This window comes from Vidua chalybeata, chromosome Z (assembly GCF_026979565.1).
Source record: "Vidua chalybeata isolate OUT-0048 chromosome Z, bVidCha1 merged haplotype, whole genome shotgun sequence".
Taxonomy (NCBI): domain Eukaryota; kingdom Metazoa; phylum Chordata; class Aves; order Passeriformes; family Viduidae; genus Vidua; species Vidua chalybeata.
Genome location: NC_071570.1, coordinates 26,181,628 through 26,204,126, shown reverse-complemented (window position 1 = coordinate 26,204,126; position 22,499 = coordinate 26,181,628). Strand labels below are relative to the sequence as shown.

The 22,499-nt window shown below is 35.7% G+C and overlaps 1 protein-coding gene across 6 annotated transcripts in view; it reads left to right on the top strand.

Annotated features, from left to right (window-relative positions):
• Positions 1–22,499, top strand: part of ANKRD31 (ankyrin repeat domain 31) — a 64,493-nt gene that overhangs the window by 19,192 nt on the left and 22,802 nt on the right. For all 6 annotated transcript variants that reach the window (XR_008428511.1, XM_053931685.1, XM_053931684.1 and 3 more), the window contains 11 exons: positions 1,127–1,306; positions 4,254–4,396; positions 6,814–6,958; positions 8,387–8,448; positions 11,142–11,304; positions 14,731–14,916; positions 15,707–15,849; positions 18,441–18,600; positions 19,046–19,128; positions 19,872–19,953; positions 21,875–21,971. Coding sequence is in view for 5 of the 6 variants with exons in the window: in XM_053931685.1 (XP_053787660.1) it covers positions 1,127–1,306; positions 4,254–4,396; positions 6,814–6,958; positions 8,387–8,448; positions 11,142–11,304; positions 14,731–14,916; positions 15,707–15,849; positions 18,441–18,600; positions 19,046–19,128; positions 19,872–19,953; positions 21,875–21,971 (1,444 nt within the window). In the remaining variant the exon portion in view is untranslated. The remainder of the gene's footprint in view (positions 1–1,126; positions 1,307–4,253; positions 4,397–6,813; positions 6,959–8,386; positions 8,449–11,141; positions 11,305–14,730; positions 14,917–15,706; positions 15,850–18,440; positions 18,601–19,045; positions 19,129–19,871; positions 19,954–21,874; positions 21,972–22,499) is intronic.

The window sequence follows — 22,499 nt, the reverse complement described above, 5'->3', positions numbered from 1 at the left end:
GCTAAAATTTATAAAACTTTATTCACCCTGTGCGGGGATGTCCATTTTCCTTATCTGCCCCAAGAGGCCTCCAATAAAGACCAGCCTTTATATTATCTCCTAGACTAATATTTCCTCGAAAGTGTGTTTCTTCATTTCTAGGTTCCTTAAGGCATCACTGGCACCTGGATGGTTTTAGGACCTATGAGGCACACCTGCTACAGTTTGTGGAGAGGAGCAATGTATATAATCCTAGGAGTTTTTATAAGTAGATTAATTAATGACCTAGGCCTAGGCACTATGTTTATCTTCAAACGATTCTCCTGTTCTTCTCTTCTTTCTTCCCTCCTTGTTTTTCATCAGAGGCAGTAGCCAGGATGCTGTTCCCCACAGTTTCAAGGGATGTTGAAATGGCAGTGCTGGTGAAGTACAGAACAGCTAATCTGTGTATTGGAAATAATTTAAGCCAAGCTGAAAACTGTCATGACTGCACAATGGGAGATAGTGTTTGTTTTGTTAAATACTAAATTAGCATTAAAAGCAGTCTCTTTTAAATTTTGCTTTTTACATTTAGACCACAAATTCACATTTCACTCATTGCAGAAATGAGCTGGTTGTGAAGTAATGAAAAAAGATAACCCAAGGAAGCTAATCTCAATCCTAGTGTAAATACTTGCTCACAAAACAGAGGTTTTAAAAGATAGATGAGTAAAAAAGAAAAGGTGGATAAAGTTGACTTTTAAGAAAAGTTAAATTATTGAATAACTTACTAGTTATTGAAATGGTCACCATAATTATGATTTGAATGCAGAATAGTGATTTTATTATCCATTGGGAAACAATGCACCTTGCAAAAATGTCATTAGAAAAGAAAAAGTCTGAAATTAAAACACTTCTACATACTGTTATTTCTGTGTGTTTAATTTCAGTTGGAGTTTTGTTATCTAATTTACTATGACATCTTTTATTAAATGGCATTATTATTCAATTTGTGATTTTTGTTTTTGAGATTTTCATTTTTGCTAGATTGATTGAACATTTGTTTCTTCAGGAAGCTTATTTACTAACTTTGATGATATAAAGTGAAGCCAAGATAAGAGAGAAAAGATACTTCTCTGTGCAACAGATCTTTTATATTATTTTTTAGGACGAGAAGCCTTTGGTAAGAATTCTGTAAATCCAACTCGCCCCCTTTCGCTTTCAACAATCCACAGGAGGAATGTGTATGGTGAGAACTTACTACATAGAGCTGTTACTCACCAAGACATAAACCTTGTACGTAGAATAATAAAAGCCGGTGGAAATGTAAATGCTCAGGATTATGCTGGTAAGTTACAATTGTACTAAAATACTATTTTCAGTACAAGTACCTGTCTGTAACTAATAAAAGCATATATTATGAGTTTGTACAGTGGACAAGACTGTAATTTGTGATTGGTCAACTGATTATTACATTTTTATTGGTTTAGCTTAGTACTTGTTCATGGGAAAGCATATAGATCTAGTTATAAAAGTATACAAGAAAAGAAAATTTTGAGGGAGAAGTTAAGCACTTGAAAAAGTTACAACTTGATGCAATTAGGTTTATGTGCCTTAGTTCAATGATTCCATGCATGCTTATCGCAAAACAGTCATTATATACAGTTGATTAAATAATCAACTTCATAGGTCTTAAAGTTGGGGGGTTTTTTTGTCCATTTCAGGGGCCAACTTGAGATGTCAAAATATACAATTTCCAGTTAAATTTTTCAGGAACTTTGATTTCACCCTTTACATCTTGAGAGAAGTTGAGCACGGTTTTGAATTTTTAAAGTTGTGATTACTTGATGTTTCCCATTTTTTCTTTGTCTTGGGCAGGGGAAAAAAATCTTGACTAAGAGCAGTCATCTGTTAATGTTTTGATTCAAGCAATTTGCCGTATCCAGTTTGTGGGTGTTATTCTGTGTCAAAGACTTTACTACACCTTAATTATTACTTGGTTGTTTCAAATATAAGACTGTTCCTAATCTGCACTTCCTTCCCTGTCTCATCCATTAGTCTCTGAAAAACTTCCGTAACAGAAAAAGAAAATAGTTTCAGACAGCTGGCTCTTCTGCTAGAAAACTTCTTTCTTAGTCTTTCCATATTGTGCTAGCAGCTAGGATTTCACAACTGTCCTGTGGCAGGGGGGAAAAAAAAACATTCTGCAGTTATAGGCTGTTGCATAACGCAGGCATATAACAGATCAGAATTAAGGCTGAAATTCTCTTTCTTCTAGAAGATATTGAGAGATAGACTGGGTCAGCAGCAAATCTCAGACTTCTACAGCAGAGGCATTTGAGCTAACAGAGTAACTTGTAATATGTACTAACATAATATGTGCTGGAGGCAGAGGAGAAAATATTTTGTTGATGGGGTTCAAAGCCCTTTGTTGACAGCTGAGAAGTGCTGATAGTGTGGGTTCAGCTGTAGCCACAGTAGGGAAGTGTACTAAAGTGCAAGGGTTCTAGATTTTGGGGTCACAGCTGCTTTCTTTTTCTGCCTTTGCATATTTTGCTAGGCCACCATTTTTTCATCCCCAGATTCTGGCTGTTGTTTTTTTTGGTATGAAAGGAGCAGAGCTGCACAAAATATCTTTTAGTTATACTCCTTGAAGAGATAAGAGGTTGACCTTGCCCTGATTCTTTTGTTTTCAGTGAGGCAGGTGTAATCAGAAAGAGGTAGACTTAACAGACTTGTGTCATTTTGGCACACACTTTCATCTTGGTTTCTTTGGGTCATTGTTCTGAATATTATATTCTGCCTCTATGTCTGTTCACCTCTGTCTTTACCCATAAAGATATGGGTATCTTAGATGATATCCAGCTAAGATAAGATACCTTAGCTAAGATATGGATATCTTAGCCTAGTATTTTTTCCTTATTCCTATGCTATGGTACTCTGCTTCAGTATCTTACTGAGTTTTTGGGATCTGTTGTTTGTTTTGCTTGGCTTTTTTTCCCCTTCTTTTTATTTCCTGGACATCAGCATGTAGGATATAGCCAGCATATTAAAGATACTGTCTTGTGCTCTGATTTTGAGTCTTGACTCACAGTATCCTGAGGGATCTGAGAAACAGTTACACTGAAACTTGTGTTTCTCCATTCTCCAAATCAGGAGCATGCATAGTGTCCTTGCAGACTCATGTTGCTAATCTCTAGTGATTATTAATTGAATATGTTGCAAGTACAGTTTTTCCCGGTCTTATTATTAGATCACGTAGAGGATACTTTTTACTGAGGGAGAAATTAGTACATTCCCCTAAATGAAATTTTTTATTATCTCTTTAACAGATTTCATAACAAACCTGGTTACTAGGAACATACAATATTCAGAGTTGGGTTGTGTATAAAAGAGCCTCAAGAGTTTCTCTCTAATGAAATTAAGATATTATGCTTAATGAGACTGAAAAAAATCTTACTAAGCCTTATTAATTCACGTATTTAGTATGTGAATTAGGCTGTGACAAATTTCTAATAATGGAAAATTTTTGAAGAGCAAGACTATCCATCAAAGTGATCTTCTGGAGGGCACGTTAGTTTCAGAGCTGGAACTTAGGAAGTGGAAAAATCTTCTGTGTTTTTCCCTTTTGTCTCTCACCCTGCATGTTTAAGGACCTGATGCATGGTTATGCTAAACCCAGTTCAAAGACTTACATTCCGTATTTTTCCTAAACAGCTCCTTTATAGAGTAGACTTCATGTGATATCTTGGGTTTTTTCCTTATACTTGGGTGTGAATATCGAATTTCACTAGGGATTTTTCATTTATTTGAACACTCAAACAATTCTTGGATGGTCTTACAAACATTTTTGTTTGGTAGTAAATAATTCATGTCTTTATTTTGTCACTTCTTTCTTATTTACCCTCTTCAGCATAGCCATGTAAATAAAAGAGTGCAGTGAAAAATTACCTTGTCCTTAAAATAGCATATATATTTTATTCCAAGAGAAATTGCTAAAATATGGGATAAATAATTTTTATTCTCTCCTTTCATAACAGAACTATCAAATTTTAAAACTAATGTTGTTACAGCAGCATCTACTTCCTCAGTAGGTGCCAATTTTGTTGGAAGCATGAGATCTCCCAACCCTTGTGATGCTCTGATAAACATTTTTTCATACATCCTACTGGAACGCATCCATTTTTACCATTTCAATATACTCTGTGAAGTCTTCATCAGAGACACAACCTAAAAGTGACATAAATTTCTAGAATTTTTTCACCCAAATGTGACATGCATGTTTTTTTTTGTAGGCTTGACTGCGCTACATATAGCAAGTGTGGAAGGCTTTTATGGGATAGCAAATCTGCTTTTGAAAGCAGGAGCTGATGTTAATGCTACACAAAAGGAACAAATAACACCCTTGCAAGATGCAGTTAAGGAAGGCCATTATGAGGTATATTCTGAATTGAACCCAAAGTATGATTTAGGAATAGAAATTATTGTTGAGTCCAGAAGTCACATAATGTTTTTGTACGGGGCTGGTCTTTTTAGATTACAGGTAAATTCAGGAGCTTGCAAGTTCTCTCTGCCTGATTTCTATTCAAACCACTACATGCTTAACAAGATTTGTCCGAAAGGAGAACTTTTTTCTGTTTTGGACAATGGTTGTACTACTCAGGAGTAGAATGCTAATGTTTAATACTACTTCATTCACTGATTTTGTAATCACCCTGGACTATTAATGACTTTTTTCATTATTTAGGAGTCATGGATATATGGCAGGTCATCACAGTCATGCATACACACCCATGCATTGACACAGAACATGGAGGATTATGAAAACAGCCTTATGTTTTGTAGGGTCTTAGACTGAATGCTAACTGAATAGTCAGTTTGATTTAATGGTAAAATTTCTTGCCAAATGCAATGGTTTCATAAGCCTATGTCAGAATTGCAGGTCCTCTTTCAGTCTGGTAGTGGTCACCTCCACCTGTCTGTGCATGTTCCTAGGGTGGCCCAAATTTGCGTAGGCGTTCTGTGTGTCCCTTTTATTTGTTGGCAGTTTTTTCCTAAAAAACTGCATATATAAAAGAAAAAATTGCATAAAGGTCTGCATATATGCTGCCTAATTCTTACTGATTCCTGAGATATTAAAGGTTTTTTTTGGGGGGTGGCTAATAAGTTTTGTTCCTGAACATTTGGTCTTTTTCACAACGGAGATGATTTGTTTTCCCCTGGAAAAGTCTCTCTGAAGCAAAGAGAAAAGGTGGACTTCTGGCTAATAATTTTTTCTGAGACTTTGAGAGCCCCAATAATTTTTTCTGAGACTTGAGAGCCCCAAGAATAAATTGCAGCTTGTGCATCGCAGACTGTTCCAGGTTCACAAAATATTTCTGAGTTTTGTGACTCTACCTAAGATACCCATGGTTGTGGATGAAGGACTCTGCATCTCTGCAGGTAATACTTAGGGGCCAGCAACTTGAGTGATATTGGAAGAACACTGATGTCAACTGTGTCGCTTGAGGCACACAAGATCATTCAGCACAGAGCTGAGTTAAAGTTATGCAAGCTGGTATATCCACAGAGAATGGTACTACATGGTGGTGCTGTATTTACTTATTGCTCTGTTTACTCAGTAGCAGTAAAATTGTCTTACTGTAGTGGTCTGTTGCATTCTATTTTGTTGGTTTTTTGACTAGCAACAAAATAGTGATAGTGATTCAGTAATATGACTTTCTGTAACATGGTATTTCTAACTGTGTTTTTCAAAGCTACCTTCTCTGTGCGAAGTTATTACTGTGGATTGGAAACACAACTTTTGACTACTTTATAATTTTCTGTACTTGTGATATGCAAAATCAATTTATTTCAGAAAAAAAATGGTAAGCATAGGAAAGATTTTCTAGTGGTCTAGTTAAAGTGGGGAGCATACATGTGGTGATGTTCTCAATGATCCTGTTATGGAACAGGTGTTCTCAGTGTTATTAGTTAAAAAAATCTAAAGACTTTGGACAACTTGTGAAATCAAAAAAGGCTTTTGCTGCTAGCTGAACCCTTTTTATTTTACTGCTGTTAGGCGAATGTATAAGTTGGGAAAACTTCATTAGCACGTTTCTCATTAGCAATCTGATTAGAAGTAATGAGGGAATTGAACAATTCAGGTGAAGGCTGTGAATCAAGTTCAGTCTGAAATGATAACCGATGCTGAAGAAATAAATGCAGAGGTAAAAGAAAAATCACACTAATGGAATAAGATTGCAGAGTTACGCACAGAAATTAAATAATCAGACTGTAAATTTCCCATGTCTTAAAAAAGTACTTTGCAAAGGTTGATGGAAGATTTTGCTAAAGAGGTAATTTCTTGAGTAACAATAGATTCAGGCTTTATATTTGTACAAAAATCGTAATGTTAGCAAGACCATCTGAATGTGTTTCGTTTGAGCAGATATATGTTGTACATCAGAAATAGCTGTCAAAACTTCCCTTGCAGTCACAGGAATCACAATAGACACATCTAGAGCACAATTTATTTTCTCCTAAAATAGATATCCTAGATGGATAAGCTGACTTGAACCCTAAAATCACCTGGTTTTTTTCTGCCAATTAAGAGCTATGGGAGGATGAATCCTACCCTGTATTTTGAGAGACCTTGTTTTAATGGTATCAGGTTAATAACTGGAACAATTAATAAAAATAATTGGACTATAGGATAATGATGCATCTAGGGGAATGCTTGGTGTGTATGAACTAAAATAAAGAGAGATTTGATTTTAGTTGCTGATGTTGTCAAGTACAAGAGACAGAAGCCTGTATAAGGATTCTGAAAAATACTATGAGAAAAGAAATTATCTGAAAAACTTATTTTTCTAGATGGCGAACTTATTACTTTGGTATGGAGCTGATCCCTTACTAAAAAATCAGATGGGAAGGTGTGCATTAGAAGAAGCTTCTGACCCATCTATGATAAAACTTATTAAAAGTTATGTGGCAAAATCCAGAAGATATTCAGTAGCAGGTAGGAAAGAATTACTCTTGACATCACCACTCAATGGAGAAATTTAGAACATCTGTTGAATTACATTTCCTTAATTACTGCTAGTACCTCTATGGCCGTCGTTGTCTGATGCCTTGAGTTACCAGTGAGCACTCCTTACCCTCTGCAGTTGCTGTACATTGACAAAGTGTAAATGTCCATTTCTTTCTTGGGCTGGAATGACCTTTAAATTTGAAATAAGGATGTGGAACACAATAGTTATCTATCTAAATGGAAGATGCAGCATTGCTTGGCTTGCTGATGGAGGAGATATGGTTTAGAGGTAGAGATAAAATTTGGTTTTAAAGCGGCACAAAGTCTGAGTTTTGAAGGATCCATAAGAGAAAAAATGGGAAACTACGATTAGATCTAGAACTTAGGGGTTGCCAAGCCTTAACTGCTCTTCTGGCTGTGTACAGGAAAATATTGCTGTAGGTAACAGCTAGTGAGTTCGTAAGGAAAAAGTTGGATTAGAGCTAGCAATTGGCTAAGGAGATAGTTGAGTCATGTACATTCTTGGGAACTTGTGAAGTTGTGAAGAAAGTTTGGAGGAGGCTGTTAGATCAGAAGCAGGTACAAGGTAAACCTTGATTACAGCTAGGATTAAGACCATGGACACCCATGGGCCAATGTGGGCTGTAATATGTGTAAGTCAGAAGGAGTCCTAGTCCCTCAGACTATTATCCATTACTGCTTTCCCACATGGGTGGCAATAAAGCTGTAACATGTAATCCAGGGATAATCAACAGACTTCAGACTGGTAATTTTTTCCTCTCTTCTGCCAGCTGTGAGCAGGTACATTGGAAGGAGCAGACAAACCCAGTCTGTTATTGCATGACTCTGTAGCTAATGTCACTGCCACAATTCTGGGTTTTTCAGTAAAGGGATGGTCTGGATATCCCCACGCCTTCTGGTGTCAGATGGCATTCACCTTTCTCAGAGAAGGAAGAGGGTCTTTGCTCATGAGTTAGCAGGGGTCATTGATAAACCTCAAAAGGTGACATGAAGATTAGCTAGATGGAGTGCTAGTGAGGGCTCTCAGCCTGCTGCTCTGAGATTCTTTGGGTCTCTTGAAGCATACTTGAAGAGCGTGCTCCACAGAGAGGAGCTGGGTTTATGCTAAGTTTCAAAAAGAATTGCTCAGGACACTAACCATCAAGAAAATTTGAAACATGGTTTGAACAAGATGCTATTTGCAACAAAGATTAGACTCCAAAATTTGATATCTATTTTACATCTTGATATGTTTTAGAGTCCAATAAAACCCTTATGGGCTTGATAATTTTTCTTGAAAGCTAAAAATTGTAAGTAATGTTATGTGCAATATTGTAGACATAATATGATATATATGTAAAGTAAATTATGATATCTTCAATTCTGGTTTCTTTCTGTCTTTCATTTTCATTTCAGGTGGAGACAATTCAAAGAACACGTTAAATACTCAGTGTGTAGAAGATACAAACCAGCACCAGGTACATCTTTACAAAGAAATCTGATTTGATCATAAATTGTTAAGAGTTTGCTGACAGTCTTCAGTAAACTAAAGCAGATGACTGTCTCTGAAGTATGTTTCAATTCTAGCACACAATGTACTAGATATGTCCAGCAGGGACTGAGAGTGATAGTCAATGTTAGGCTCATCCTTAGTAGTACTTGGGATAAGGTACAGCCTCATGAGGATGCAAAACAGAGGCAGGTGTCTCATGGATGGTGGTTCTTGCTGTTTTTACAAGTGCTGCAGAGCTAATTACAGGAAGCATGGTACATCGGTGCCTGTTTGTACTTGCAGAAACCTTACTGAAACTGCCATTTTTTGCCTGGCTTGTAGCAATAGGATAATTATGTCTTGCCTCTAACTTGTGCTGGGCCTTGAGAGGAGAGGGTTGGGAAGACACTGTCTTGTGTAGGGGTTGCACAATGATGGTGTGAGGTCTCAGCAGGATGAGGGAGCTGGTACCTCAGGTGAAGACAAGACACTTTGATCAGTCATTTGTGTCGGTGTTTGTATAATAGTGCAACAGCTTTTAGCATTAAGAGCCGCATTTTCTCTCTCTGTTTTCTTCCTTTCAACAATGATAACATAATATCTGAAATTTAGAATGTTGTGCGCATAGATACATCTTTTGGAGCTTTTGAAGTTTTATGTGGTGATGGTAACTGTCCATGTTACTCACAGTTGTGCAGTCTATGCATCCTTTGAAATGTTACTGTGTAGCAGCATCCATGGTTTATAGTCTTAGATTATGCTTTAAAACATTAAATTATTGATAAAAATGGTGCTGTAAACATTTAATTATGTAAACCTATTACCTATTACTGTAGATTTGTAACTCATAATTTCAGTAGTTGTGTCAGATATTGCAGTGTATGTTCTGGTTCTGTCTCCAGATATAAAGTTATCAGAAGGATAATGTTAGGCAGTCACTGGTCTTTGGACCAGCTGTGTTTTGAGATTATAATGAGTTAATTCTGTGACGTTTTGATGTGTTATTTACCCTTCTTTATAATTTCTTGGAATAATTACAGACAGGCTTATCAGAAATGTGAAACTAGAGCTCTGGTTTATGACCACAGAAGCAAGGCAGTTTTAAAGGCAGATCATTAATTCAAACTCATTCAATTTTCAAAAACAAATACGAGTTTAAAGCACTTTAGTAATATTTATTGTTGTACTTTGCCCAAGAATTTTTACATTATTATACACATGTTTCTTAGTTCCTCAATTTCTTGGTACTTCAGAAAAGTGGCACGGAGGAAATCAGTTAATTTAATAGCAGCACAGTTTTCTTTTAGTGTATAATAAAGTAATTTATCAGAAAATGAAGTCAATTATATGGCCTGTTTTAGAGATAGAATCAAATCCAAGTATACTTCAACATGATAATACTGGAGCATCAAAGGAAATTTTGCTAAACATGAACAAAGCAGAAAAACAAATTTGGTGAAAAACACAGTAATAAAGCTGTTAGGAACCTTCCTCTGAAGGCAAAGAAATTATAAAATAAAACAAAAAGATAAAAAAGGCTATTCTTACCGTAGAGGCTACAATGACTATTCAGAAATAATATCTCATGTCATATGGACCTCAAGTATAGATCCCCTTACAATCCAAGGAGCTTTACAGAAAGTATATTTTCCTCATGATGGACCTAATGAAATGGGCCAGACTATTGCTGTATCTGTTCATAATTGTCGCATCCCACTTAATGTTGTAGGGAAACTGAGCTGTCAGGTGGTATTGCAACAGGAATGTAATTCAGCAATGGTAAAGTGAAAATTCATTTGCAGAATAAAAGGGCAGCACTAGTAGAAGATCAGCAACTTCTTTGTAAAATGGAGATCACCAATTTGTGTTATCTCACATCCATGGTTTCTGGAGACAGAGTGTGTGCATAACATTCTCAGATTGTTTGTTGGAAAATCCCAGCTCTACAGGGATGGGGCAACTGAGAGGAGTTTTGAAAGATTTAATTCCATTATCAGTCTCACAGAAGGGTGACACAAGAGATGTAAGACTATGCCATTCTGTCAGAAGCTAACCTATTTCCTGGTTACAATACCTTATAAATGCTTTTCAGCATATTAGCTTTTGCCACACAATGCTGCTAATACTTCTAACACAAATCACTTATTATTTTGCCTCACCTGTTCTTGCTACAATTTATCTTTCACAGTTCTAATTCTCCAAAATATCTGGTCTTTTTGCAAGGCCATAATTTGAAACTTGTTTCTATTTCAATCTCTCTCTCAACAATGTCATCTCTATTCCATGGCCTTTCTAAGTCAGCACACCTTATCTCAGAGTTTGCATACAGATGTACAAGACTGTGTGAGCTTTCAGTCAGGTTTTGAGAATCCTTTACAAATCCATTTCTCACAACTGTCTATTTAAGAGCACTTGATTCTCAGTCAATAGTGATTTGCTTTGACTTCCTCTCACAATGTATCTGTTATAAAGTTACAACAGGATGTGACAAGGATCAACAGAGTCTCATGCAGAGTAACAGTAGTAGTTTGAGTGACAGGAGTCTATATACCAATATGAGAACACCTTCAGAATGATTTTTTGCAAAACTTGACAAACTAAGTGTAATCTGATGTTAATGGAAATAAAACTAATGGATCAGCCCTGAGTTTAAAACTCTCTTTGCCTTTGTTTTGATAGACTACCTTACAGACCAAGGAGTCAGAACCAGCATGTGCAAATCCTCAGGAGACAAGGCAAAAAGCAAACACAGACTCATATTCCAGTAGCAGCAATAAGAAGCTTCCATCTAATCAATCACAATTGAGTCAAGCATCAGAACAGCAAACATCTAAGAAGTCAGGTGAAAAATTAATACTTTATAAACCAGTGGAGTTTTTTTTTTCCAAATGTACATTAGGAATGCTTTTTGAAATGCATGAGGGTAGGTTTAACAAGAAATATACAGCATGTTGAGCAAATACTTTGGTGAATACCTAAATAGCTCCAGAAATATCTGTGCTCCATTTTACAGAATGCACATTTTGTTTATGTCACATTCATCAGTCTTTCAGCATTGTGGTTGAGGAGATGCAGGATCGTAAGTGAGAACTTCAAGCTTGTCATTACTTAAGTATGTTACATAAACAACAGTTTAAAATAAGGTTTGATCGGTCTTTAGTTAACTATTTTACATGTCTCAGATCAAAGAACAGGGCTCTCCATATATTTGGCACACAAAGATCAACTTATATTTTATAGAATATGATAATATATAGAATATAGCCTCATCAGGCACAAATCAGCATAGACTCTGTACTGGTACGTTTGGGTTAGCTGTAGTATAAATACTTCCATGAGAATAAGGATCTAGCATCCTCCAGTAGTTGTGTTGTCTTCTGCCTGCACATGCAGTTTTTTGTTTAGCATTTTCATCCCATTTCTAAGATTTGCATTTATCTTGAAGCCTTACAATCATGATAGAGCCCTGCTCCAATGCATCTTAACCTCTAAATATTTTCACTTACAGATTTTTTGATAAAGCTGGCACTCATCATGTGTATGATGAGTGTATATGTGTCATGTTCTCTGGCTCTTTCTGGAGCCAGAGAACCATGCTACTCAAGACTTGCTAAAACTAGAACCTGTAGTTCTGATAGGATCCCTCCCCTCTTAAAACCTTTTTTGCCTCCTATTTGTGCCATTATGATTTTAAAAAGCTTTGTTTCAAACATGTGTCTTTCCCAGGCTACGTTTTTCTTCATAAGAGATTCTTCAGGTAATATTTTATTTGATAAAATTAATTATTCCCTTCATACCAGGAGAGTTTTGCAATTTCAGAGGTTGTGCAAGAAAGTATAGCCCTTCATACAGTTGAAGGCCATAATAAATTTGGAGTCCAGGACAATGGCATTCAGATTGCTGTAGAAATAAAGTGAAAAATGGGATGATGTTTTCTGACTTGTGGGGTTTTCAGATATTTTGCTATCCTACACTTTTTTGTCATTAACTAGCCTTTTTATTCCATCTGATTGTTTCTATGTCCCACTGGTCTTCCTTATTTTATTCTATTACTGAATAAAAATATTTTCTTCACAAGTGACACAGTGTCACTTTCATCTACAGTCAGTCACTTACTAGGCTCCCAACATTTCCATTCTGCTTATACAAAAGGAAGGTACAAACAGCTTACTTCTTTACTTATGGTTCAAACTGTGGAAATAATTGCTCATAGACCCATGGGGAGGTATTGAAGGACAATGTCCTTGAAGTTGTTGAGTTATGTCAGCCTAATCCAACCTGACAGCTAGTTACAGTAATCTCTTAATTTTATCTTTGTACTGTGCTGACTGGACTTTGTATTTGCCAAGATCTGGATCTTTTCTTCTCATGACCCACCTGGCAATGCATTCCACAGAGAACCAGTATTTTGCAATTCACAAACCAATGTCCCATCATGCTTTTGCAAATGTTTCCTAACAGCCAAGAAGCAAACTGCTGTGTATGACAATTTAACTGGAAAACTTTGCAATTATTTCTGTTCACTTGCAGCCAGTATTGCTAAGGTTCATTAGCTTAATGGGCTGTTGTGTGCCCTTTTTTTCCTTCAACGTCTCTAAAAAATCCCTAGGACATTCTCCCATGAATCAAAAGGGAAGAAAAGGAAGAATCAGAAAGTGGATGATTGCTTTGGGAGTTCAGAAGCTTTTAGACAAAAGACAATACATTATCTTATGGTAAAGTAGGTCTTGGATTGGATGAGTATTTTAATAATGTGATGTCTTTGTGCACCCTAGAATCTCAAATTTTTATTTAAAAAAGGAGCTCTTGAGTTTTTCTTGTTGCCAATACAGTGTAGGCCAAGCAGTGTCAGTGCAAAGAGGGTTGCTTGAATGCTTTTTCACAGGTTTGAACAACCTACAGTAAGCTCATTTAAAACCAAGATGGGTATATCTTCACTGTATGTCTGTCTCTGCTATCACTTCAGTCTGTCTTTCATGTTCTTCCAAATAGTCTTGTATGACAAGGTCTGTAGTTTACTTCGAATGAAACATTGGAAAAGCCGATTTTCCAGAAGGCAGGACGTGCCTGAAGAAAGGCAGCTGTCAATTACAGAAGATGTTTGATACTAATGGATGATGCTGACTGAAAATATTTGAGAAAAAAGTTTGTTTAATGAGACAAGGAATATGCAGCAACTATTTGTTCATAGGAATAAAAGGAAAAAAAAAATCCCGTGGATAAGAGTTGTGGAGTGCTTTTTGAAAACCTTACGCTTCTGTGTTCTTTGAATAAATTTCATATTTTCAAGAAATCAGAGAAAGAACATAGTAAACTTTTAAAAAATGTCTGGGTTGTATGATATTGTAATAAAAGGAACAGGAGTTTAAAAAAATTGAACATGGATGATAGGGCTTTAGAAGATTTATATATCCTGCCTCTTTGGTACCAGTTTGAAGAGGGGGTTGTCCTTACTCTATACACATAATAAGTACTTTGCTTTTTTCTCTTAAAATTTAGTAGATTTGTTACCTGAAGCTTCAGAATTAGAACCTCTCTGCTTTGTGAACCAATAAGGAATAAATCGAGTTTTTTTGCAATTATGGGTCCAGTTGTGCACAGGTTTAAATGACAGATTATCTATGCCACTAAACATTACTCAAAGACTTGTAATCTTGTAATCTACAGAACTTTTTCACATCATAGCTGTAAAAACAAACTTGTATATATGTATATATATATTCATCAAGTTGTATATCTATCTATCTATCTATCTATCTATCTATCTATCTATCTATCTATATCACACACCTGTCTTTTTCCTGATACAGAATTAGGAACTGATAAGGAGTGGTGCAATAAAAAGCCTCCACTTTTAAAAATAGTTTTTTATGTATCTTTATGTGTGTAGTTTATATATTTAGCAGCCTGGTAACTTGAAAGCAGTCCATAGAGAAACCTAACATATTCTCTATATCTATACAGTATAAAATTTCAACCTTGTTATCTTTCTTGTGACTTCCTAATTTGTTATACCTTTATTGAATCTTCTAGGTTTTAACTGGAAATTCTTAAGTATAAGATGTCTTGTCATCTGACCTGTTACACAGGACCTACCACAGTACCTTTTAACTTTTTGCTATAGTCAGTTAATGTTACTGAATAATTAAAGAAACAGTATTACACACATTTGCAGTAATTCAAAGGAATTATGAAGTTTAATTTTCTGTTTATACTTAAGCATTCTTTGTGGAAAAAAAATTCTAATGAACACCCAATATCTGTTTAGAATCTGCAAGGGAAGAAGCTGTAATTGTATATGATACCTGCAAAACAAGAGCTGGGAGAAAGATGAAAATTAGGAGAAATGCAAAAGGGGAAACTCAGCTGCATATTGCTGCTAAGAGAGGAGATGTGTCTTTGGTGAAGACTCTAATATCATCTGGAATTTCTGTCAATGAACAGGACTATGCAGGTTTGAAAATTACTCTCTTATGAGTTTGTTTTATACTACAATTTTTCATAATCTGTAGTATAGACATATTTATATAGTTTGCATCATTTTAATAAAATTATGCATTCTTGGCTTAAAATTTTGAAGAGGAAAGGAAGTCATTAAACAAGTGCAAGCGCACTGAATGAATACATGGCTTTCATGTCAGTATGGAGGTAATGCAGATTGTTTCTCAGAAGGGTCTTTTGACTCTGCTGGAGAGCATGTTTTCAGAGATGTGTACAGAAGTGAACTTTAAAGTTTGGTGGAGCTTATGTGCATCAGTATATGCATGTATGAAGCACATTCACACAGATCTTATTTCCTTATGAAATAAGAACAAAAACCAGATGACAAGATTGTTTTCGGTTTTCCTGCCAAAATATATAACATGTTTCTGTTTTCGTAGTCTCAAATGGATACTATTCTATACTAGATGTCTGGCAGACTTGATATTATAAAATGCTACTGGTATTATAAATCAGATTATTAATATTAACTCCTGAGTTTTTAGAGTTTTTCTACTCCAATGTTTTGTTTCTTCTATTACTTTTCTCTGCAGTAGAAAAGAAAGCAATGTTTTCCTGCTTAATATTGGATGAGTTTTTCTTTGAAGTAAATTGAATTACACACAAAATCATTTACCTTGGCCTTTCCTGATGATTATTTGTGTAAGATTTTTCTTAAATGCAGCAAAATATAGAGTTAGTAATTTGTGATCTTTGTGGATCTTTCCAAATCAATGCATACTGTGTTATCTTGCTTTTATTAGGTTGGACAGCAATTCATGAAGCCTCTAATGGAGGATTTACTGATGTGATCTTAGAATTACTGAAAGCAGGTGCTGATGTTAACAGCAGAAGTCTCTGTGGTGTTTTACCAATACACGATGCTGTTTCTGGCAATTATTTGGAGGTATATTTTTCTTCTATGTAAGATTTGCTAACACCAATTTCCAGCAGAGGGTCAGCAAAGCAAAATCCCCATTTCATTAAAGTTACAAACACAATTTTAGTGTAGGTTTGCATTTAGGAAATAAACCAGTATTCTTTAAAGTGATAAAAATTAGGGGAAAATATTCTTCAATAGTGACAGTTGAAATTATACAGTTAGTTGACTTCTTTAATACAACAGACAAGTCATAAAAATTCAGAAACTTTCTGTGGTTCTTTGCCAGGTTCTTGGCCTTCTTAAAAACAATATTAAAGTTGAACATTCTCGATTTATTGATAGTTCAGTGCTGCCGCAGATAGGAGTGATGCACTTCACACTTAAGAGAGAAGAAATAATATGCTTTACTGATATAAAACAATGAGATAACAAAGTTCACTAATAAATGTGACAGTTGTTTAACACAATTCTATTGTTTACTGCATGGAGAACAGGGTCCCAGTTGTTAGGAGGGATCTCCTGTTGAGTCATGATGTTCAGAAAGGACCCCCTTACTTTCTAAACTCCTTCTCAGATGGCTAGATCCAGACTTCATTCCAGACTCAGTCAGCAGTTTATGTCTAAAGGACTGTATGTTCACAATCAATCCTTTCTATCACTTAGTTAAGATTTAAAAGTTTAGCATCAATTATGGATAATCTGTTGTGACAGGAATTTCTCTGCCTCGAGGAGTAATGCTGAGATGTGTCCCTGCTCAAAGGAAGGTCCTGCTGTGCAGCCCATTGCTGTGTGAGAGAGCTCAAGGGGCCCTGGGCTGTGCAATATTTATGAAGTAAACTATGAAGTGATTGACTTATGGTCATATTTGCATACCAATAAGGTGCCTGGGTCTCTGTTGACAGTGCCTTTTGTCCTCCCCAAAGTCTGGAGTAGGCTGGATGCATCTATCACCACTGCCCCTGGTGGTTGTGGCTTAAGCAGGAGAAGAGAGTAGCACATAGCTATAAAGGCTCCTGTTATCGATGGGACATTTTTTCATTAGCTTAGCTTGCCCAAAGCCCTGACCTACTGAACTTCAAACATTTCTTGAGATGGAGAAACTTCTGTGGGCAATCTGTTTCGGTGTCTCACTACCTTCATTGCAAAAAAAAAAAAAAAATTGTAAAGAAAAGATTCTGGTCTTGTTTAAAAATGAATAATTTTTTATTAACTGGTCCGTTCCAATCCAAACCATTCAGTGGTTCTAGAAAACAGACTGTTTTGGTTAGAATGGACCTACAGCGATCACCTAGTCCAACTGCCTGATCCCTTTGGAGCCAGCCAGAAGTTAAATAATATTAACATTGTCCAGATGTTACTTAAACATTGGCAGGCTTGGGACATTGACCACCTCTCTAGCAAACTCCTCTAGCACAGCTTAGATCAATTCCCACTCATCTGTCACTGGATCCCAGGGGGAGAAGATGGGTATCTCCCTCCCCACTTCCATGCTCAGGAAGCTGTAGAGAGCAGTGAGGTCACTCAGTCTCCTTTTGTCCAAACTAGAAAAGCCCAAAGTCTTTAGCAGCTCCTCACAGAACACATCTCTCAGCACTTTCACCAGCTTTGTTGCCCTCCTCTGGACATATTCAAGGACCTTCACATTCTTCTTAACTTGTGGTGCACAGCACTGCACAGAAATAAATAAAATGTTCTTTTGACAGAGTTCTGGGGAACTGAAGTGTAAAGGTGATGCCAAATTGGCTCAAACATACTTCTTCTATTTCTGTCAGGACAATTAATGTTTCATCACATTTATCTTTTTCTGTGAGCAAGGGTAAAACAAAGGGGATTATTTCACAGGCTTGGAGCCAAGCTATCAGTCAGGTTCTTGCAAAGGTATAAGTGTATTATTCAGTCTTTTGGGGGAAAAGCAACAGAGAATATCCTGAACTTCAAGTCAGCATTCTTGTTCTGATGCATTTTCTTACTTAACTGCAATCTGAGGGTAAGAAATAAGAAGAAATGCTAAAGCTGAGAAGTCATACATATGAAAATTCTTCTACCATCCAAGGTCTGACCTCATCAGTAGTTTCATATGATCTGAACTTAGGGGGTAGATGATTCCACTGATGCTGTTAATCTGATTTCCACATTTTGTGATTAACTAAACTTGCAAGATTTTTGGAGTTAGGAAAAAAAATTATCCATCCATGAAACCAAAACCAATATTAAAGAAAGAAATCCACTTCTATCTGCAGTTTGGTCTTAATGCAATTGACCAGCTCCTTTTAATTTAGATACATGGTGTTTTATAATTGTTCTCTATAACCATAAAATCATAGAAATTAGTACTGTAAAAATCACATGTTTTGTGAAAATTTTTGAGTTGTTTGTGTATTTTAGTGGAACAATGTAAGATATGTAAGACAGAAATCTGTGTTGATAATAGCCAATTATTTGTTTGTTTAATTTGGATTGCAACTATAATGATTGTAGAGTATCTTATTTACTTATATATTCTCTAGAGTATCTAGAGAACCTGTATTATTTGTAATGTATGTTAGATATAACATATGTAGTTGTATAATAAGTCCATAACAAGAATTACCACAAATAACAAAAATGCATAATAGGCAGCCAGGATTCTGCTGCAGCATGGAGCAAATCCGAATGAGAGGGATGGTTCAGGAGAAAGTGCTTTGAATCAAGCTTGTGATGAAGAAATGAAAGACCTGTTGAAGTCGTATGGTGCTGTGGACTCAGTACTTCCTGTTCAAACTGTTGAAGTTACTGGTATGTTAGTTTTGTAATATAAATCATAGAATTAACCTGTAGTCATAAGGAAAAATCATTCAAGTAGTATAAATATTTTTAATTCTGTTAACTATTGAATGCTATTTATTTATTTATTTATTTCCAGAAAATAGCATGCATGGATGGGTTTTGTTTTTTCTGAGAGAATGAGGTAAAAGAACATATTTGGGTATTCAGATTTTTGTTATTATCCATATTTCCCTCCACAGTAAGGGAAATGAGTAGTTTTGAAAGCAGTAGTTTTCTATTTCTTTATGCTACCTAAATTTGATCTCTTTTGCATATACAAGATACTTTTCATTAGTTGATCTGCCATTGCCTCTTTGTAATCTATATTAGCTATTCCAGCCTATGATGCTCCTGCAAATAAATTCTAAATTTTATTTATTTTTTCTTAATTTATTTATTTTTTCTTAATATGGAGAGGGGAAATCAAAACGTCATTGTTACGACTGCTATAAAAATGATGATGCAGTTTTGGAGACACAACATGAGAAATACAGTGTCGTAAGTATAGATACAGTTTTGTTAAACTGCTCTGTGATGAACAACTGCATAGTGACATTTGCTGACTGAAAAAAAAAAGTTTATATATATATAAACATATATATAACTATATAAATATAATTTAAATCCATTGAAATGTATGTAAAAACAGCATCATGCAGAGAGTTATAGTAGATAAGTTGTGGTTTACATATGTGAGTATGTTTGTTATCACCTCTCTCTGTTCATAATTCCTGTGCATTTAAATTTATAGAGGAAACAGTAAGCAATACTGACACACATTTCTTATACTTATAAAAATAGGAAAAAACGTCATGAGATCTGAAACTTTTAATCACATTTCCAGAATGGTTCTTTTTGAAACAGTAATGAATTGCCATAATGATGATGAAGATATTTAGATATTGTTTATCTTAACATAAAATAACAAGGAAGATTTTTGCACAAATTGTTGGCTTTTCCTGGAGTCTGTAACCTATGTCTACATTGTCTAGATGATGCTGTCATGGTGAAATTCACTGTCCAGTCTTTGTTGTACACTCAGAGGTTTCTGGAGGACTCTGAGCATGGACTAGTTTGAATGCCACAGCAAACCCAGGCCGTGACAGCCCCTTGCAGAGCATGTTCTTGGCACTATGTACTTCTGTCCTACCAATACCTAAACTGCAGGCCACGTATCATGGCCTGTTTTGTATGGTGCACTTGGCTCTACTTCTTATGGTAATTTCTGTGTTTGTTAACAGGAGTCTGTTGCTGACATACAGGATACAGAAAAAAAGCAGGAAGAACTGTTGCTATTTGAGTTGAGAACTTCAAAAGATGCAGGTAGACATAAATTGAAGTGTTTCACCTATTTTTAGTGGGTAAATATCTTTGGCAATATAACTGTATTTAAAACATTATTGTATATAATGTATTTTAATCTCCTCTGGAAAATACAGCTTCAGAGAATAAGATTTTAACAACACTTCTCAGGTGTGGGCACTTCCCAAAGTACTTTCTATTGCACAGGAATGAATATTATGACAGAAAAGGAAGGTGTGTCACCTGGAGGCATGTGTCTCAAGTCAACCTAATTATATAAAAAGGGATCATTAGATAAGAATGCATACTTCTGGCAGCATTATTCAATTATGAGCACATGAGCGCCTGCATGATCAAGAACAGCTATGTCTATATGTAAAGTAGCAGATGCAACATTTTCATTCTGGTGTGGCTAGACTTCCAGGAGCCTAAAATAATTTATGAGAGGAAAAAAGAGAATTCTTTACAGCAGACAATGTGAATGATGGGCAGTTTCAGAGATGGTGATGCCCAGAGGTGTAATTTGTCTTAGGCTATCAAATCTCAGTTCAGATTAATCTCAAGAATTTACTAAGTGACAGTGACTTCCTAGGCGATCAAGAAGCTGCTGCTGTTTAGGTGTTGAAGTCTATTGTATCCATGCCATGATGCCTCAAGAGCATAGCTTGCTGCCAGAACGCCTTTGACCAAAGTCTCTCTCCCCAGCTGCCCTCACCCATCTAGGCAGGGCTGTTTAATTGGAGCATCTCATACTCATGAAACAGTTTTGCTTCCTGACAGAAAGAAAGGGTTTGTTTTTAAATTTATATTCCTAAATATAGGCTGGAGCTTTCAAATGGTATTTGCAAGTAAATTTATCCCTTTAAAAATAAATGTGAAATATGGAATTATATAGATAGCTTCCAATAATCAGACTTTCTTGTTCAGGGGTATGACAAAAATTGACATGGTAATCTGTTACCACTACTGACAAAGGCATTAGTAATGTAGCACAACTTAAACTAAGTCATTACAATTGATGAGGCACAAGACTGATCTAAGATAAAAGAAAATAGACTAAAATCTCAAGGTATTTCTATGCAGTGAAATCTACTATAAATAAAAGATGCAAGATTTCTATTACACTGCCTTAATAAGAGCAATATTTACATATTACTAAGTAGGCAAATATTGGTAGGTACTGTGAAGAAGGTTTGAGGAAACATTTTACATATTCCAATTTAGTATTTCTTATTTTTCCTGATTATGTAAAGCTTGCATTGACTTTCAGAGTTTCAGGAATTAGGTTACAAATTTAGCACATTATCCCAGTGGTATCCACTGGTTGTGACTTCTAACCCTCATGATCTATTTCTAAGAGATAGAGTGTATAAAGAAGAATTTTTAATTGCTCTTCTTTAACATTTAACTTTATAATATGAGTTAGAAACTATGTAAAACTGGGACAGATATGCTTTTACCGTTGTATGCAACTTGAAACAGTCTAGGTTTATTAAGCTATTTTGTAATACTTAAATACTTAAAGTTTTATGTTTGTTAAGATTGTGTAACTTCTGCAGGTAGCCTCAGTATAATTGTCATGTTATGTAGCTACTGCAACACAAAGAGCTTGAAAATTTTCAGGGCTTATCATCCATAGGGCAATTCTTTAATTTATTCTTTTTTCTCTTAATCATTTTCTAAACAAGGGATTTGCACTTCAGAATTTTCCACTACTTCAGCTAATTTTTTAAAGTTAAACTTGTATTTAATTCTTTCTATAAGAATTTCATTAAAAGTGCTCCAATTGTAAAGAGCTACCAGCATGCATTACAGTATAAGGTGCTCTAGCAGTGTCTTTATACTTTGACACTGTATTTGCTACACTAAAAATGCCATTAATGAAATTAGTTCCTACTTCTTATCACCACCATAATTTTGATTATTTCAAAATATTGAACAGATGTGTATATCCAAAGGTTGTCTCAGATACAAGATACTTTGAATGAAATACTTGGAAGCCAGAAGACAGAGAGGGATACCCTTGCTAAAAAATACAGGTAAGTAGAATACAAGGATTATATTCATAGAAAGCTATTCTTTGAAGCAGTAGTGATAGAAGTTATTAGAAGCATATAGTGGCATAAAAGTAAATCTATGTGGTTTTCATTCAGATTTTTTGGCAGCATGATTAATATTGGCTTCAGTTGCCTCAGTCACAGGATTTAGGTAATGCATACTAATCAGTTGCTGTGCTCACAGTGAGCATTGAAATTAGGTAGTGAACAATACAAAATGTGTGGAAAAACACAGAATCACAGAATATGCTTAGTTGGAAGTGACTTACAAGGATCATCGAGTCTAGCTCCTACCCTGCACAGCCTATCCCACCATGTGCGTGAGAGCCATGTCCAAACATTTCTGTCAGGCTTAGTGCTGTGACCACTGCCCTGGAGAGCCTGTTCCAATGCCCAACCACTCCTTGTGTAAAGAACATTTTCCTGATACCCAACCTAAAACTCCTCTGACACAACCTCAGGCGATTCCTTCGGGTCCTGTCACTGATCACCACAGAGAAGAGATCAGTG